This window comes from Lycorma delicatula, chromosome 2 (genome assembly GCF_047948215.1).
Source record: "Lycorma delicatula isolate Av1 chromosome 2, ASM4794821v1, whole genome shotgun sequence".
Classification (NCBI taxonomy): domain Eukaryota; kingdom Metazoa; phylum Arthropoda; class Insecta; order Hemiptera; family Fulgoridae; genus Lycorma; species Lycorma delicatula.
The window spans coordinates 79,354,384-79,374,641 of record NC_134456.1 but is presented as its reverse complement, the minus strand read 5'-3'; the positions used below and the strand labels follow the sequence as shown (position 1 = coordinate 79,374,641).

Here is a 20,258-nt window from a genome sequence, read left to right as displayed (position 1 = left end):
AAAAAATTGTTTCACTAGTAAATATTTCATAGCGTTCACACATTATCTAACGATTAACAATATATCACAATTTGCCTTCCATTCTCTTTGCACCACTCGAAATAACAAAAATATCCATGATTTTAAAACAAATAACAACATGCAAGATAAAGAATAAGGTGAGATCCTACCTTTAGTTCCTTCTAGAATGATTGGTTTGAAGCCAACACTCTCAGCTTTTGCCTGAAGTTTTGTTTGGACATTTTCTGCACCTTCTTTTAACTTCGCAATTACTCCTGTAACATAAGAATTATCTTTCTGTATAAAAATTATGTTATAATACCAGTACTTGGAAAGAAAAATACCTAAAATAATACGGTCACATAAACTGATCCTGTAAGATTTTTTTACAATGGGAGGTTATAACTGTGAATATACTCTTCATAAGGGATAGCATAATGTTTTTATCAGATGTGTACTCCTAAAATGTATCTGATGGTTTGAATAATTTTATAAATCCAAAATATTTGCTGCATAGAACATGGTTTCTTACAACTGCTAAATTTTATTCTATAGCTGTTTAAAAATACATTAAAAAACTTCTCAGTTATGAATAAATTAAATTTTAAAAGTTTATTTGAAATTTTTAGTAGTAGCACTGACAACTATTAGAAGATAACTAACTAGCTCTTACAGTGATCTATTAAAAAAAAATTTTTTTTAAAGTTTTTTTTTAACATCATAACATCATAAGTAGAAAAAATATATGATTCTTATACTGTAGCTTAGTAAATATATATCTGCTAAACATTCTAAATAATATTTAAACTGAAGATTTCTTTTAACAATTTAATTAATAGATTTTATTTTTTTATCATGTAATATACATGTTCAAAATGCTACCTTATAATTTCAAAAATCGTATTGTAAAATTGAAAATATCGTAGAATTTAACATAACTCTAAATTAAATTATATATCTCTTATTGTATGTTTATAGTAAAAAAAAAAAAATGGTATACATTTTTTTAACACAACACATTAAGTATGAAATTTTATCAGGTCAGTTCTAAATATGATTCCATTATGCAAGCAAATGTAAAATGAGAAATTATCTTGACTTGTCAATTCTTCGAACTGTAAAAATACCTTATCATAATTCTGAAAAATTCCTTTTCAACATTCTTCAATGAGATATAAATAAATAAGTAAATTTATTTAAATAAATGCATTTATATAAATGCATGTCAAGTGTTATGGATAAATGAAATATTCAAAATTAAAATATTAGATATCTTCAAATTCAAACAAATCTTGATCACCTGCAAATTCAAAATATCACAATAAAACTTTATTTATAGAGTAACAGTATATGTACTTTTATTATATAGGAAAGTTCTCAGATTTTTATGATATACAATGAAATAAAAGAGGTGGAAAGAGATAACAGATTACAGATGAAATTTAGCCGAGTAAGGCAGTCATTTGTTATTTTACTCTTTTTGCAATGGAAAAAGTTAAATATTTGCAATATCAAAGCCATTTTTTATCCATTCTGACATTTTTCCTAAATTTCAATAAAGTTGTTAATAATATGTAGAAAATTTTTTTGTTTACTTTATGTCATCAATACTTTGAACGGCTGACGCATTTTGTTATTAGTTTCTATTCTGCATCAATCTTATAGTCACAATGCCTCTTAAATTCTATATGCTAAATTAGATGTTTCATATATTCTAATTTATCTTCATTTGTTTTAATTTATACATCCTTTTAGAACCAGATTCATTAATACTTAAAAGCTCATCAACCTCACCAGTTTTATAAAATTCTACTATCAACTTCTTTGTTCACAGATTAATTTAAAAAAAAATATTTTGTACTTTATCAACCAACCTCCTTTTCAACATTATTTTTATAACATCACAAAGTCAAAACCTCCGTTTCTTTGTTATTCAAGCAAAAATACTGTTATTGATACTCTAATTTTGTTTTGTATCAGCAGATTTTTGTCACTAAAAAGCTCCTCTTCCTTATGCCAGTTAGCTTTTAATATCCCTTTTTTTGCTTTATCCATCCTTTCTAAGTTAACTAACTGAAAAGCAACAATTTGGTACACTAAGGAACATATTTTAATGCAGTATTTAACAACACTTCACAATCATCTTTTCTTACTTGATTATGTATATCAAAATACAGTGCGATCATTTTATCGTGCACATCATACTACACAGCATTTAAATTACGAATTGTGATACAGAGTTACTCGCATTTGATTCAATTTATGGAATACAGTTATGCACAAATGGTAATGTATTACAGCAAGTGTGGAAAATGTCCATCATTTTTCTGAAGACAGGTCCGAATCCTTCATGCCATATTTTTTGACACCCTTTGTAGAACATCAGGGTTAACGAAATTCATCTCTGCAGTAATGGCTCGCTTTAAGTCTTGTAGAGTATATGGGTTTGTTCGATGTACACGTCCTCTCAAAAAACCCCACAGAAAGAAGTCTGGTGATGATAAGTCAAGGGAGCAAGAAGGCTGCATCTTTTGAGATCATGTAATTAACAAACATTTCTTCAAAATATTCCATGGTGTTTTTGGATGTATGGCAGGTTGCCCTGTCTTGTTGAAGAGCTACAAATTGTATAATCATATCCTGGTAAGCTGGACTGCCAACAGTTTTATAAAAAAAAGATTAGGCTCACTATACATTGTTGAGGTATCACACACCAAACCCCTACCTTCTGTGAGTGCAGCGATTCATGTACGAAGTATGGATTTTCTGTTGACCAATATCTATTGTTCTGACTACTTATGTAACCGCTTAATGTAACTCTCAAAAACTGCTAAAACGTGGTTACTGAATGTCAGTAACCACGTTAGCAGTGGTTTTAGCATGTCAGTGTGCTAAAGACAAATGATGTGTGTGATAAAATGATCGTACTGTATCTACCATAGCATGTCCGAAATAGAGATTTTTAGTAGTAATAATGAAACAGAACAATTATAAAATATAATAATAGATTCAAAAATAAAAATTAAGTCAATGAATACAAAAGCAGATTTTAAGGGCGGTATATCTGGTTTAAATTAGAAGAGAAGGGATAATAAATGTTATCATTCTATCTATATGACAGACACTGATGATACCATTTGATTTTATTAGAGTTTTGACAAGTAACATTAATATAATTTTTTAAAATTACTTTTTTATGAATGAACTGATGAACAAAGTAAGTCTAACAAAAACAAATTCCTTTTTATAGCTTAAATAAATTCATTTATTTGAATATATATATATATATATATATATGTATACATAAAATCACTAACGTACTATTATAAAACCTATAGCAGTTATTTTCTAGCATTCTTCATTGATTACATAATTTATAAACATCAACTACTGTTTTGAAATTATGAAGGAAAATAATTAATTACAAAACAAAATTAATTCTCTTATTATATCAATTTTCATTGAATGAAAATAAATTAGCTTTTAAATGTGAAAACATATGTTACTCAGAACTATAGGTTGGAAAAAATTACAGACATAACGTGATTAGATAAGTTTCTTGAAACATGTGCTGAGTACAAGGAACAGACTCTGTCTATCTACTTCTATCTGTCAGTCTATTTTTTGTAACAGGATGAAATTTATTTAGTTTATTTTTTCATCTTAGAACTTTGAAAATTTCATCATACTCAAGCGACATACCATTTTTTTTACTCATAATTTTAGGATGAAAAATAGACTCCTGTTACAATAATATGCTGTCAGCCACATGTGAGGAACTATACATCTACAAGCAGTGCTAGTTCAATGATATTAAATTAAACACATCCATTAAAGAGTACTTTTTAAAAAATTGTTATTAATATCCTTACAGTTTGTTTTCCGGAATAAAGTTAACTGACTTTTTTGATTGTTTGATATTATTCAGATCAAAGAATGCAACAATATATATTCAACAACGTGTATATATACTCATTAGAATTCCAAAATCAGACTACAAATATTTTCTAACTTAAACTGATGCTAATAATCTTAATCATTAATATTACACTACATTAAGATAAACAGAGCTTGATAAATGTTTAACATATTATGTAGTAAACATTTATTAGCTGGTATAATGAAATTTTAACAAAACAGCTACAGCTTTCAATGGATTCAATAAAAAATAAAAACAGTAAATATAAATATTTTGTTATGGAAGTATATATTTTATTATATTTCATTTCAGTATCAATAATATGATATATTAATTAAACAACATTTTTTTTTTATTTGAAGCAAAAAAAAAAGTATTAGCAATGAAGCAAAATACATTAGTAAAAACAGATCACAAAATCAACAAACTAATAAAAATTAATACAATGTAAACCATTAAAAAAAGACTATAAATAAAAAAAATCCTAAAACAAGTTGGGATTTAAATATGTTTGGTTAGAAATGCTTTGTAGTAAAGAATTTATAATTAAAATCACACATCTGGTATATATATATACTGATCAAATATATATATATATATATATATATATAAGCAATATTCTGTTATTCAGATGAATACTTTGTATATCCTGGCTAAAATGTTATCTCTTGTAACTATCTAACTTTTTTCTTATCATCATCAATAACATAATTCCAAAGCTGTGCTTGATGCTATATTATGCTTTATCTATTAATTTATAATATAAGCACACAAAATCTATTGCTACATTATGTATATTTTTTGTAGGGATTTCCAATGAATCTATCCTACTAATTTTCATATGTAATAGTAGGGTCGGCTACATGGATCCATACTCTTCAGCCTTACAAATTCTTTTTGGCAGCTGGTCTAACAAATTAAACTATGTCAAGCTATAGTTATAGTCATTTGATCACCTCATTTTTTGCCATCCAAAGGGATCAAGTTTCCTTAAGCTACACTTCATAATCTTTTTTCTGGAAGTTCCTCTTCCTGAGTGAAACACAATGTTACCTCCAAATACAGTTTCCAATCATTTGTTGTTAGGTATTTGCCATCTTCTCGTTTTTGAATTACATAAATAATCCCATACTGTCATTCTACAGAAATACCACAGTTTCATCATTTTCATTGTTTGATATGGCTTCAACTTTAGAGGCAGACAGACTTTCTGTATCATTCATTGATATTGGTGTTATAATTGCCCAATATTTCACAAATTTAATGTTAACCAGCATCCTAAAATGACAGAATATTTATTACTTTTCTCAATTTCATTTAAGATAATTTGCTTTCTGATTTCTCAGTTTAGAATATCACTACCTGAACACAGAGTACATCTAGGAAATTTCATTAAGATGGCTCTACCTAATTCTATACCATTAATCTAAATATTGAATGCGAGCTGCAAGATAACTTTCTAGTGATAAGATGAAGTCTATATTGTTTCACTGCAGAATGTAATGTTCTGCAGATATGGTTTATATTCTAAATTATCTTTATCTTTTATACCAATTCATGAACAGAACAAAAAACAAAAGAGAGAGGGACAGGTTCTGGAGGATATATAGATTAATTGAACATTCAAATGATTTTCTAAGTCAACCGTGAAAGAGTACTGATAATCACCAATCTAAGAAATATGCCTAAGTATCTCCTGATGTCATGGTACAACTATAAAGTGATTTGGTAAACTACTAAAATTATATTATCCTAAACTTTTCACCAAATTTTCATTTATACTTTTCAACTGAATTTCTAATTAAGAAAGTAATATCTGTAGTGGTTTCATGAAACCATATTTACTGCAATGTTATGTAGTCTTTAACCCAAAAAATTTACTAAACTAAAAATATTTTAAAGTTTTTTATATGTCGTATACAGTAAGCTTAATAGGTTGGTTGTAAGTTCAATTCAAAATATCTTATTTATGCATCCAGAAGAGCTAAAATACTACTTCTGGATAATTACAGGGATAATGCAAGTAGATCAAGGAAATTCATAAGTTATTAATGTCTTCAGAAGCCATAATGTTATTAAAATTTACAAAAGAAAGAATTTAAGGCAGATCATCCAGACTTTTGTTTGAGCATTTAAAAATTTTTAAGCTCCTTTTTCACCTAATATGTTTGAATCATGTGCGTGGAGATATAGAATGAAAATTTTGTACAATTAAAAAATAGCATGTCTTTTCAGATTCAAAGCCAGGACCTTCCAGACATACCTATCTGAAAGATATTTTTCATTTTTTACAGTATAAAAAATCATAGTTCAGAGATAGGATAAATTGGTAAGGAAGAACTGTGATTTAAAAGTAAAAAGTCAAGATTGAGGGAGAAACAAAAACCTATTTCATAAAATTTTACAATAGAAAAAAGGGGAAAAAGGGGGAAGCCACTGAGTAATAAGCTGCTTCTATCCTGGATAGAAGATATCCCGATTTCCTGAGGAATAGTGAGGTCAGTGGATGCTCACAACTTGGAAAAAAATCTTGTAACATTCCTTTGGTTGATGTTATCTTCTTGTTTGCAGCTCATCTGTAGGAAGATCACTTGTTTCTTACTATTCACCATTTTTCCTTATCCTTGAAACTTTCTTCTCCAATACTGCTATATGGGTTTTGCTTAAATATCCAATGGATTGATTCTAAGGGTATCAGGGCTTTTAGAAATAATATAGTTGGTGTTCCAGCAGATTGATGAGGGCATTTTGCTTATTGACCTATCCATAAACTAATTCTTCTAACATAGAACTACTCTACCCTCAGTTAAAAATTATTGTCATAGGAAAGGTATTTTTTAATCAACCATAAAAAAAATGAATTTTATCCATTTTCATAAATTCTCAATTATCCAGAAATACAAAAAACCCAAAAATCTCTCTTTAGGATCAAGTTACGTGATTTCAAGATTCAAATTAATATTAAAAAAAATTAAAAAGCAATTAATTGTAAAAAAAAGAATCAGACTGACTGATCATCATCAATAAATCAATTTAAATTCAATAAATGCTACACGATGCAAAACTGAAATATCACATTTATAGATGTTATCAGAGACTGTTTATTGATGAACAGAGACTGTTACTGATCAAACAAAAAATAAAAAAAATAAAACTTTTTTAATCTTATCCATTACAATAATGAATAAATATTAAAAAATAAAAAAATATATACAAATATATCTTATCAAAAACACTTATATGAGCAAATGAACCTACCATGCTTGTCCTTTTCTTTAAGAATACGTTCAACATCACCTGCCTTATCCTTCACCCGACCAAAAAAGTCTATCCATTGAACGCATTAAAAAAAAGGTAAAAATCAAAATCAGCAAGTAAAAGAATAATTTAAAATCAAGAATGAAAAGATATTTTGATGTTATTTTTAAAAAAAGTAGAGTTAATATTCAAACTACATAAATATCCTTTACAGGAAAGAATCAAATCTAGTTTATCATCTAAAAAATAAACTGTAACTTTTAACAGAATCATGTTTATCATATAAATTAATTTATATCACACATTACAATATTAACAGATACCAATTACCAAAAAAAATATTAACATTATGAAACTAGTAACAGTGACTTACAAATGAATCTTCTTTAAAAATATCACATTGCTTTTTTATTATTTGAATCAGTAGTCAACTGTTAGCAACAATAGTTTAATCATTTTATAATCATCCATTTATAGTGACTGCTACAAATCATGATCCGACAAAGTGTGAAGTATGAAGAGTAATCTGATTTTTTATGGCGAAATACAATTATATGATAGAATTCAGAGTCAAATTTGTGATATTTACAAGCCGAATATTATGATTAACACTAAAGTAAGACAGTCGTTCCTGTCTTACCAAGAAGGTTCATTTCAAGAAGAGCAAATAAACATTCATGATGAAGAACGTAGCAGCTGGCCATCAGTGTTGAACAGATAACTTGACTGAAGAAGTTGATGAAAAAATTCAAGAAAACCGATCCTTCACTGTCTCACAATTTTCTTTGATATTTCATGATTTATGAAGTTTAGACTGAAAAATAGGGTTATAAAAAATTATGGGTCAGATAGGGGCTCAAAGATGTTAAGATGTTAACTAACTTATGCAAAGAAAAAACACTGTAATGAATTTTTACGGAGTTATGAAAATGAAGGTTTATTTAATTGTTTGATCACATTGTAACCAGAGTTGAAACATGGATTTCTTATTTGAATATTGAACAAAACAGCAGTCAATGCAATGGCAGCATTCATCATCTCCTAGATCAAAGAAGTTCAAACAAGTATGTTCAGTAAAGAAGTTTATGACTACTATTTTTTAGAACAAAAAGGGTGTCTTACTATTTAATGATTGTGGTACTACTGTGAATACCGATATTTACTGCAAAACATTAAAAGACTTTACTAAAGTTATAACAAACAATGTGAGATACTCTCCCGTGGGATTTTGTTTTTGGACGAAAATGCCCAGCCACACAAAGCAAATCAGACAATGAGGTGAATGGAAAAATTTTGTTAGAAAATCTTCAACACCCACCTTATAGTCCTGACTAAGCTCCCAGGAATATTTTCTTTGTCTTTACCTCAAACAGTGGCTTGTATCACAAAGGTTTGACAATGACAATGAATTGAAAAACGGCATTACTATGTGGCAGTGACTTAATAAAGAAGCTAGTGAAATTCTATGAAAATATAATAAATTTAAGGGCACCTGAGTAGAAAAGAAATAAATAAATGTAGTTTTTACTAATAAATTACTAAGAAGGAAAGAACCTACATTACTAAGAATGTAGTTATTACTAATAAAGATTGTTGATATTTTTAATTTTAAGTTTTATTTAAAAATGAACCTTACTTCAAAAACACACCTCATACGTATGAGAAATACAAATGAATTTTACCATATCATGTACTGCATTCGTACCTAAAACCATATTTTAATCAATGAACCATAAATTCCAGTATATGAGTGAAATTTTGGAACCAAAAATGTTATTTCCAAATGAATATGCTATAATAGCTAAAATTAAAATTCCAATTAGCTATTCAAATTATTAAAGTAAAAATTGTTATATATAATTTTCATATAAACAAATTTCAATATTTTATTACAGCAAAATGAAAAAATTAGTTTATTAATAATGTTCCTGTAATAAAATGGATGAACGAATAAAAAGATAGAGTAATAAACTAAGTTATTCTAGCATTAGTTTTCTTGTGTTGAGGATTACATCTTACCCTTCAATCTGTGGGAGGCTGAGTAACATAATATGTAATAATTTAGCTATAACGTAATTTTCATATAGCCTTTTTTCTTTATGTTTACCAATTTACGTGAAGCAATTTTGCCTAATCTGTTGAAATTATTATAAAAACTTTAACTAAAAAGAAAAATTATACAATTCATATGTTTTATAGAAAAACACACAATTAAAACTAAATAACAGTGTTGGTTCGTAAATTATGACTTACACACACCTTTCCAAGATGTGTACTCTCTACATATATAGAAGTTGATCATTAAAATGATTCTATATAAATTTGAGTCTTGTTAAGATAGCCTCTCTTCGTTCACTAAAACACCTTTAAAATGAAGTTCAACTTATACCTCGGGTTGACTGATAAGACAGGTTTTAGGCTACTCTAAAAATGTGGGTCAAGTTTTATTTCTAAAATTATGAAGGAAATAAATAAATAGCACCAGTCATCTGCAAAATAGTCTGATAAAATTAAATTACAAGAATTTTTATATATGAAATCAATCATTAAAAGGTACAAAATTAAGAAGAATCAATATAAAGCTTTTCAAGAGTATAGTTTTATAAAATAGAATGCACACACACACAGTGCAAAGTTTAAGGTATTTAAGGTATCAGCTATTTCTTCTGTTTCAGTAATTAACGTTTCTATTTTACGGCAGACTGCTTTAACATTTTGAATTCAGATATAGTTTGTTTTGATATGAAGCCTTCACTTCTGTGTAAAAATAACTTACGCTTGCCATTAAGGACATAATCACTTTCTAATAAAACCATCACGATCACTTTTATACCAATCATTTGATTCAGGATTCAATAAAATTTCATTCAGATTTTCTAAAAGTTGTAAAGAAATAATAATGGAACATGTCTGCAAGAGACCTATCAAGGTGATATGATTTTCATCATATCTGATAATATTAAACTTAAAAATGATAATGAAAATAGCTCAGTTTAAAGTCAGTAACAGAGTATAACGCATGAAAGTACAAGAAATTATTCTGATCACAAACATGATATTCCACTGGAAAAGTTTGGAAACAAATATACAGGACAGTAAGTTTAGTAGCTGCAGTATATATGTAACACGAGTGGCAGAAAAGGGGTAATTGTGTTCTGTGTAAGACAGAGTAAAATGCATCCTTATAAGCTGACGATTCCATGACATTTGGAAATGTCATAGAGCAATAATCTGAAAAATGAAGGATATAAAGTAAAGGATATGCTAATGGGCAAAGCCATTTTTAATGATCCATTTCCTAAAGGTCACTAAGTCTAGGAAGATTGGTTGTGGCTCATTGCATGCTGTTGACTGTTTTTTTTTTTTAGACACTAATGGGTGTAGTAGTGTATGATTGTTAAAATATACTAAATAAAAAAATATACATAAAAATAGATTAAATATTAAAACAAAAACTTATTACTATTAGTTAATATTAAAAATAACAACTGGATATAAAAGAACACACCAACTATTTTCTTATGTGCATCAGGTGAAGCAGACATTGTGAGTGCAGCAACTTTTTGATATTCAGACGCATTAATTAATCCTTGCGCTTCAAGAGTCCCTGGTGACATGGCACTGTATTCTTCACTTAATAACTGAACTGAAAGGAAAGAATATTAATTTTATTGCACAGTGTTTAATATGATCATTTACTTTAAAGCTATGCTTTAAATTTTACCTAATAAAATATAATTTTGTTGCTGATTGGTTTACTGGTTACATATTAATGATTTGATAATTAAAAACATGACCATTCGGAATTACAAAATGATAAAAATGTAAATTTTACTTAGTTCTAGAAAAAGATACTAAACATGTATATTAAATTTTACCACTATTTCATCATATTCTTAAGATGTACAAAAAAAGCATGAAATTTTACAGGTTAAAGATCAATATGAATGCAAAGAAGACAAAATATAAAAGGAGTAACAAAGAACACAATATAGAAGAGGATTAATTGCAACAGTGAGTGGGAGAAGTTGTAGAAGAGGCAGAAGAAAGATTTTTTCTTAAAATACAATCAAAAGACTTGAATTTTAACTTTAATTATGGGGAAAATTCAATAATTAAAGAGACAAATTGATGTAGAAATGAAACAGTTTGTAGGAGGAATTTTGCACTTTAATGACTTTAGGTTGGCATCACTCGGATGAGCTGAAAACAGCTGATGGATAAAAATTGTTCTGTTTATAACCTCAATATTGCATTTAACGATGGCATGTCAGCTTGAAGTTTCCACATTAGTTGAACAACGTTGAGTGATCCATTTTTTGCTTTCTGAAGGTGAAAAACTGGCTAAAATCTTTTCTCAAATGATTTTACAGTATGGTGAAATTTGTATGAACCGTGGAAAGTTTTATAAGTGGGTAGAACAGTTAAAAAATGGTCGAACCTCAGTGACTAATGAGCATATCCTGGCCGGCCAATTGAATTGTCAACTCCGCTTGAAACCCGCATTGATGACATTATTTGTGAAAACCAACGTATTACAGTTGAACATATAGCAAAAACAGTTGCAGTAAGTGTTGGTACAGTTCATAATGTTATCAGTAACAAGCTCAAGTACAGCAAAACAAGTGCAAGGTGGGTCCCGAAAGAGTTAATGCAACAACACAAGGAAACAAGACAAGTGTTTACAGACTTGAAAGAACACCTTGAAAGGAAAGGTGACCCTTTTCTAAACAAGATTAACATATGATGAAACTTGGGTTCACCATTTTGAACCAGAATCCAAAAGACAAAGCATGGAATGAAAGCACACCAGCTCACCTGACTAAAAGAAATTCAGAATGCAAGCATCAGTGGGAAAAGTCATGTTGACTGTCTTTTGGGATACCCAAGGTGTCATTTTTTTGTGATTATTTGGAAAATCAGCATACAATAAACAGTGTCTACTACTCAGACGTGCTGATGAAAAAAAGTAAAGCCAGTAATCAAAGAAAAATGTTGCGGATTTCAAAGAAAAGGCATGATGATATTGCTACACAATAATGCTCGCCCTCACACCACCCAGCTGACCCAAGAAATCATTGGAAAAATGGGTTGGGAGATACTACCATATCCTCCCTACAGTCCGGATTTGGCTCCCTTGGATTTTCATTTGTTTGGCCCACTCAAAGAGGCATTATGTGGAAAAAAGTTCAGCAACAATGAGGTCAAAGAATTTGTGCGAAAGTGGCTCAAACAACAAGACAAAGACTTCTTTGCATCAGGTTTAAAAAAAGTAGTTCATTGTTGGGGGAAGTCTATTAATATTGGTGGGGATTAGGTTGAGAAGTAGTAAAAGTCTCATTTTGTAAAAGTATACATTTTTTTTTTCTACATCAATTTGTCTTTTTAATTATTGAATGACCCTTGTATAAGTGAAAGTTCCTTTTAATTTTGTTGAAGTGTCAACTGTTTTAAAATATGAAACTCTTTTACTTGAATTTTTGTTTAAGTTAATCATTTTGTAAATCATAGTTACTATATAAAAAACCACTCACCAACAAATGATAACCAACGGTTATTATTACACCAACAGGCCATGCTTAACAAAATTATTATAAATTTCATAAATCGTCTTTTCATTTGAAATCATACACCATCAATATACAAGGGATATCTCTAAAGTAAAGACCGCTGGGAAATTTCTCTCCTTAAGGTTGGCGAGGTTGGTGTGTTACTCATGCCACGCTAGTAATGTATACACTGTACATTTATTTTCTGTATGTTGTCACATTGCAGTATCTTTGATTATGTGTGAGTTACTACGTTATAAAATGGATAGGAAAATTGATGTTGCCACAGACTATGAAATACATGGAGTCATATGTTTTTAAACCACCAAAATATTAAGCCTGCTGAAATTCATAGGCACTTGGTTGCTGTGTACAGTGATAAATTAATGACTTAAAGAAACGTCTGAAAATGGTGTGAAAGGTTTAAAAATAACACAATTAATGTGCATGATGAAGAACGTTTGGGGAGGCCCTCGATAATCACAGAGGACTTGTTGAAACACGTCAATGATGAAATCAGAAAAGATCATCACTCAACGATTTCTGATCTGGCCCTTCTTTTTCCTGATGTTTCAAGAGCTGTTATTGGTCGCATTGATCATGACCATTTAGGCTTCAGGAAGGTTTGTGCACATTGGGTGCCACACATCTTAATGGAACGTTACAAAAAGTCTGAATGAGATCTGCTTTGGAATTTTTGACGTGCTACACAGAAAAAGGTGATGAGTTCCATAATTCAATCATTAGTAGTGATGAAACATGAATTGTGTAATACATGTCAGAGAGAAAATGGCAATCAAGTGAATAGCGTGTCATCCTCAACCACCAACCAGACCAACAAAGGTCAAGCAACAGCCATTTGGACACAAACTGGTGGCTACAGTCTTGGGTGACTTGGAATACTGCTCATTGATTTCATTCTACATGGAATGATTATAAATGCAGAAGGCTACTGAGAAACTCTATGTAAGTTACGGCAGGCCATTCAAAATTGGTGATGTGGGCGGCTGACCGATGGTGTCGTCCTGCTGCACGATAATGCACGTCCACATGTTGCAGGTCTGACACATGATTTACTGAGAATATTTGCGTGGGAAATTTACAATGACCCACCATACTGTTCGAATTTAGCTACTTCTGATTACCATTTTTTTTGGAAAATTGAAAGAATTTTTGAGTGGTAAGCAATTTGTGATGATGAACTTAAAAATGTTGTTAATCAGTGGCTAAATGGACTGGTGACAAAAGACACAACGAGGGTATGTTGAAGCTGGTGTATCGCTACAATAAATGTCTTCATATGGCAATTATATAGAGAAGTAGTATAAGGTATGCAATTTAAGAAAAATAAAATATATTTATAAAGTTTTCGGAACAAATTTTTTTACCTTTCATATAATAAATTATACTGTGTTCACATGAGCACCATTTAATTTACAAACTCAAAGATGTGACTGAAATGAGTATAATTGACAAAGAGATTGAGATATATATATATATATAGTTAGAAAGTGATTGAGAGAAAGGATTGTACAAGGGGGGTTGTGGTGGGTTAGGTTAGGTTAGGCTCTCTCACTCCACCCGGAGAGGGGAGTGAGAGAGCTATGCTAAATTACTAAAAGTAATAATTTATAAACAAATAACCAAAATTCTAAAATAGTACAAAACAGTATATATAAAATTTATATATTTATATATAATTTATAACAGTAAACAATAATTTATAACAATATTAAATAACTTTATTCAATTTATTCTTATTTAGACCACTTCTGCAGCACTTTCTCTTTCATCGGGAAATTTATGGATTCAAATCCATCAGGCTTGGCCTTTTTTATATGCTACAAAATTCAGTTAACATAAAATGTTTAGATGATTCACTTCATTTGATCCAATTAGAATAACTGGATGTATGTCTGCTGTTGCTTTTAAGAGTAAATAAATAAATATTTCCTATGTTAATTGCCTTGTATTTATTAATTATGACTTAATAATTATGTTTAACAGTTGAAATTCACATAAAGGTTTTAGATTTTTATTTGTTTGTAAATGGTTTACAAGTGTTTTCTATTTACAAATCATTTATAACAGAAAAAACTGATGATGTGAAAAAACTGATACGCATGAGCCATAACTACACCATTATTTTATGAAAGTAGCAACTTCAAAGAATATGGATACAAAGTTAGAATGTAATAACAAAATGCATGTACCGATGAGAGCCTCAATATCAAAACAAAGAATGTGGCTTTCTGCATCCTTTGGATTAGTACGTAGCCCTTGTATCATTAACGGGAAAGCTCTAGTTTTTTGTTGATCACTACCATCTTGTTGATTGTGATGGCTAAGTTGCTGCAACTGATGAAGACCTCTCTGGAAAAAAGAAATATTATTAAAATCATAATGACTGACCAATTTATGATTTTTTTTTTTGTACAGGAAGAAGTTCCTGCGGTGGTCCTATTGGACATTTAACTTAATAAATGATTTTATAAATATATCTTTAACTTTTTTATCATGTTTTAATATTAGATTATAAGAGCATAATGACATAGAAAATTAGTTGGTAAACATATGTTAAAAAAAAAGTTATATATGTTATATTCCATAGTGAGTTAGCTGATTGGTACCAGTTTCTTTCCGTTATTTTTCTGAATTCTGTTCTTATTTTTAGCAAGATGATAGTTTTCCATTTTGTGTTTCTTGAAAATATTATTTTTTTCAAATAGGCTAATTCTATAAATGTGTACATGAATTTTAAAATAAAAATATACATAAAAATGTAAAAACATTTTTATGTAAACATAAACATAGTAAAAACATTTTTTTAGTTCTTTAAATGACGAAATTTTGAAGTCAGCACAAAATTAAGGCTAGTAGATTGTTGGTAGTTACTTTTAATTTGGTACTATTTAAAAAAAAAATTTTTCTATCTTTTTAAATGGCTTTTATTACTTTTCATGACTTCATTTTTATTTTACAGATTCTTTTTATTTACCAGTAAGCATTTTAAAACCAAAATATCTCAATATTCTTCAAAAATCACAAAAATTTGTTTATTTTTTTTTTTAAAAAGGTAAAAATTATCATAAAATACATAACTATTATGATATACTAGAAGATAAAATATTTTCACAATGTATAATCTTATTAAAATAACGGTAAATCAATAAAATTATCAATAATTGTGGTAAAAATCTTTGATAATTTAAAAAAAATAAATCCATAGTTCTGTAGCAAATGGAAAATAAATTACTGCAAACAATAATTAAACATCTTTACAATCAAAAAACTATATTAACACCTGCTAAAAATACTTACCATTACATAAGATTAACAATGAAATTCACTTCAAATTGAAAATTGAAAATAAAAACTATTATCACCGATAAAAATTTGATCTTTCTTAATGAAGAAAAAAAATGTATATTCATTTAATAATTTCCAATTAATAAGTAATGATGTTAACAGATTCATTACAATAAATAAATTAGTTAACTATAAAAGACCTATATAACTATAAAAAGATTTATAAATAGATTTCATAGATAACTTTAATAGTCAAGAACAGAAAGATATAAATGACAATTTTGTAACTTTTATTATAGAAATTTATTTCAATTAAACAGAATTATAAACTTTTATAAAAAAAATATACACAAATAAATAAATTCACAGCCAATTCAAACATATTTAAATGAAGAAAAGAAATCTGCCAATATCAAATGTAATCAACTTTCTGATTTAAGAATTAGAAAGAAAAATTTTAAAAAAACATTAAAAAGTATTGCATAAATATGATATGCAAAATGTAATGCATATCATTAATAATATAAGAAAATGATGGATGATGAGGTAGAATGTGTATACGAAGAGATTGATGAAGCAATTAAACACGTAAAAGGAGATGAAAATTTAATAATAGTTGGAGATTGGAATGCAAGCATTGGAAAAGGCAAGGAAGGAAATATAGTGGGTGAATACGGGCTGGGCAAAAGGAATGAAAGAGGGGACCGACTTATAGAGTTTTGCACGAAGTATAATTTAGTAATTGCCAACACCCAATTTAAAAATCATAATAGAAGAATATACACTTGGAAAAAGCCAGGCGATACTGCAAGGTATCAGATAGATTATATCATGGTTAAGCAAAGATTTAGAAATCAACTCGTGGACTGCAAAACTTACCCTGGAGCAGACATAGATAGCGACCATAATTTGGTGATAATGAAATGTAGATTGGGGTTTAAAAACCTGAAGAAAAGGTGTCAGATGAATCGGTGGAATTTAGAGAAGCTTGAGGAAGAGGAGGTAAAGAAGATTTTTGAGGAGGACATCGCTAGAGGTCTGAGTAAAAAAGATAAGATAGAAAATGTAGAAGAAGAATGGGAGAATGTTAAAAAGGAAATTCTTAAATCAGCAGAAGCGAACTTAGGCGGAATAAAGAGAACTGGTAGAAAACCTTGGGTTTCAGACGATATTGCATGAAAATAAACAAGAACAAAACAAAAGTAATGAAATGTAGTAGAAATAACAAAGATGGACCACTGAATCTGAAAATAGGAGGAGAAAAGATTATGGAGGTAGAAGAATTTTGTTATTTGGGAAGTAGAATTACTAAAGATGGACGAAGCAGGAGCGATATAAAATGCCGAATAGCACAAGCTAAACGAGCCTTCAGTAAGAAATATACGTTGTTTACATCAAAAATTAATTTAAATGTCAGGAAAAGATTTTTGAAAGTGTATGTTTGGAGTGTCGCTTTATATGGAAGTGAAACTTGGACGATCGGAGTATCTGAGAAGAAAAGGTTAGAAGCTTTTGAAATGTGGTGCTATAGGAGAATGTTAAAAATCAGATGGGTGGATAAAGTGACAAATGAAGAGGTATTGCGGCAAATAGATGAAGAAAGAAGCATTTGGAAAAATATAGTTAAAAGAAGAGACAGACTTATAGGCCACATACTAAGGCATCCTGGAATAGTCGCTTTAATATTGGAAGGACAGGTAGAAGGAAAAAATTGTGTAGGCAGGCCATGTTTGGAATATGTAAAACAAATTGTTAGGGATGTAGGATGTAGAGGGTATACTGAAATGAAACGACTAGCACTAGATAGGGAATCTTGGAGAGCTGCATCAAACCAGTCAAATGACTGAAGACAAAAAAAAAAAATAAGAAAATGAGAAAAATAAAGAGAAAAAACTTGGAAATGTAGTATAACAAAAAAAATATGAAATTTTGATTAAAGAAGGATAATATAAAAGTTTCTAAATAAACTAAAGATAAAATTAAAAGAGCAAATAGAAGCACAATTTTAATTAATAGTTCAAAGCAGTTAGTTAATTTAGTATTGAGAAAAATGTAGAAGACAAAATATGTAAGGAAAAACTTCGGTACTTTAATAAATAAACCAAACAACTATATTATGTACATAATACATACAAAATTATATATGCATTATGTTTATATAACTAAAAATTATGTATAATATATGATGTGTAACAAATAGACGAGATTAAAAATATTATCTAAAAACAAAAAAAAAGCTAAAAAGTATTTCAAAACAGTTATGAAGTTAATGAAAAGTAATTTTCATTAATTTATTTTGGAAAAGGATGAAGTGTAAAAAAAAACAAGAAACTAAATTACGCAAAGCAAAATTGTATGAAAGAACTAAATTGTGTAATATGAGCTCAAAGGAGTGATTGTAGTTACATAATTTGATAAAGTTGTTGTTGAATAACATCTATCTATTGTTTTACTTTCCTAATTATAGTGATATATGCTGCTATAGCTACAACAAGAAAGTAAATACGAGGTCTGTAAATAAAGTAATTGGATAATTTTTTTTTGCAGCCAAAGTAGCAACACTTTGACACTTTGGCTGCAAATCAGCTGTTCATATGACAACATACTGTGATATGAACAGCTGATTTATATTTGAATTAATATTTTTAGTCTATTGTCACGTGAGACAAACTTTTCATGAAACAAGTTATTTTGTTATGTGTCACAAAAATGAGTAATACTAATTATGAGCAACATTGTCCAATCAAGTTTTGTGTTAACTCTGTGAGAATGCTACTGAAAGTTTTTCAAAATTGAAAAGGGCAAATGGAAATGATGCTCTGTCACGAGCCCAAGGTTTCAGGTGGTTTAAAGCATTTTCAGATGGCCAGGAATCAGTTGTGGACGATCCATGTTGAGTAAATCAGAAACTTGATACGGTACGATTGGCGATTAACTGTAAGAATGATTGCAGAAAATTGAATTTGAACCATACCACAGTCCATCAAATTTTCACAAGCGAATTGGACATGAAAAAAGTTTGTGCAAAATTGGTCCCAAAAAATCTCACTGTTGAACAAAAAAACAACAGGGTGGAAGTGCCGCGATCTTCTAGGGGAATTGAAACTGATCCTGATTTTCTAAAAAAAAATGTTATTACTGGTGATGAATCTTGGATACTTGAGTACGACTCAGAAACAAAACGCCAGAGCAAGTTGTGGCACACTTCAAACTCACCACATCCCACAAAAGCAAAAATGAGCAAATAAAAAATCAAAACCGTGCTAATTTGTTTCTTCAATAGTAATGACATTGTTCATAAAGAGTTTTTGCCTACAGGACTGACTGTAAATCAATATATTTACTGAGAAATTTACCAGCCATCAAAGACAACTGGATTGTGCATCATGACAATGCACCTTGTCACACTGCACTCTCAATTAATGAGTTTTTGGCAAAGAAAACCATTCCTGTAGTTTTTCAACCATCTTATTCACCTGATGTGAGTATCTGCAATTTTTTCCTGTCCCTGACTTTAAAAATCACCTCAAAGAACACCATTTTGGAACAGTAGAAAACATAAAAAAAGATGTAACCGACCATCTGAAGGATATTCTGGTTTCTGAGTTCCAACACTGCTATGAATAGAAAACCATTTTAAGCACTGCACGGCTTCCCAAGGGAACTATATAAAAGGTGATAGAGTCCGTGTATAATTAGACTGTAATTAAAACATTTTTTTGAACCATCTCATTACTTTATTTACAGACCTTGTAGATCAGTAAATTTTTTTTTTAGCAATAGCTCTTAATGAAGGAGACATTTAAAAAAAATAATGAAAATAATAGAATTAAATAAATTTAAATAATCTGTGAAAAAAGTGTTATTCCAATGCTCAGATGTACAAAAAATTTATTTTTGTCAGACAGACATTTGTGGGTATGTACGTTGCCCAGTATTTCGTCATAATTCTAAACCCCACTGACCAGTTTTCTTCAAACTTGGTAGGCAGGTGTTACTTTCAGAGAAAAAAGAATATATTAAATTTTTGCAAACATTTTAAAAGTGGGTGTGGGTGTTTTGGTCGAAATAAAATTTCAAATCTTCAGTGGGGCAATTTAGCAAAAGGTTTTTCTTACAAAAGTTGAAGTTCTTGATAAGAACAAATTACCAAAAATTTTTACTTAATATTCACACCTCCCCAAAAAATGATTAAATACTTTATTTTTTTAATTATATCTTGC

The 20,258-nt window shown here is 29.2% G+C and overlaps 1 protein-coding gene across 9 annotated transcripts in view; it reads right to left on the bottom strand.

The window, feature by feature from the left end:
• Positions 1-20,258, bottom strand: part of Rbcn-3B (WD repeat-containing protein Rbcn-3B) — a 409,024-nt gene that overhangs the window by 314,819 nt on the left and 73,947 nt on the right. For 8 of the 9 annotated variants that reach the window (XM_075355583.1, XM_075355582.1, XM_075355590.1 and 5 more), the window contains 4 exons: positions 14,940-15,099; positions 10,686-10,823; positions 7,178-7,246; positions 171-275 (listed from right to left, as the gene is read on the bottom strand). In XM_075355583.1, the coding sequence (XP_075211698.1) occupies positions 171-275; positions 7,178-7,246; positions 10,686-10,823; positions 14,940-15,099 (472 nt within the window). The remainder of the gene's footprint in view (positions 1-170; positions 276-7,177; positions 7,247-10,685; positions 10,824-14,939; positions 15,100-20,258) is intronic. The other variant, XM_075355589.1, reaches the window with a different exon arrangement.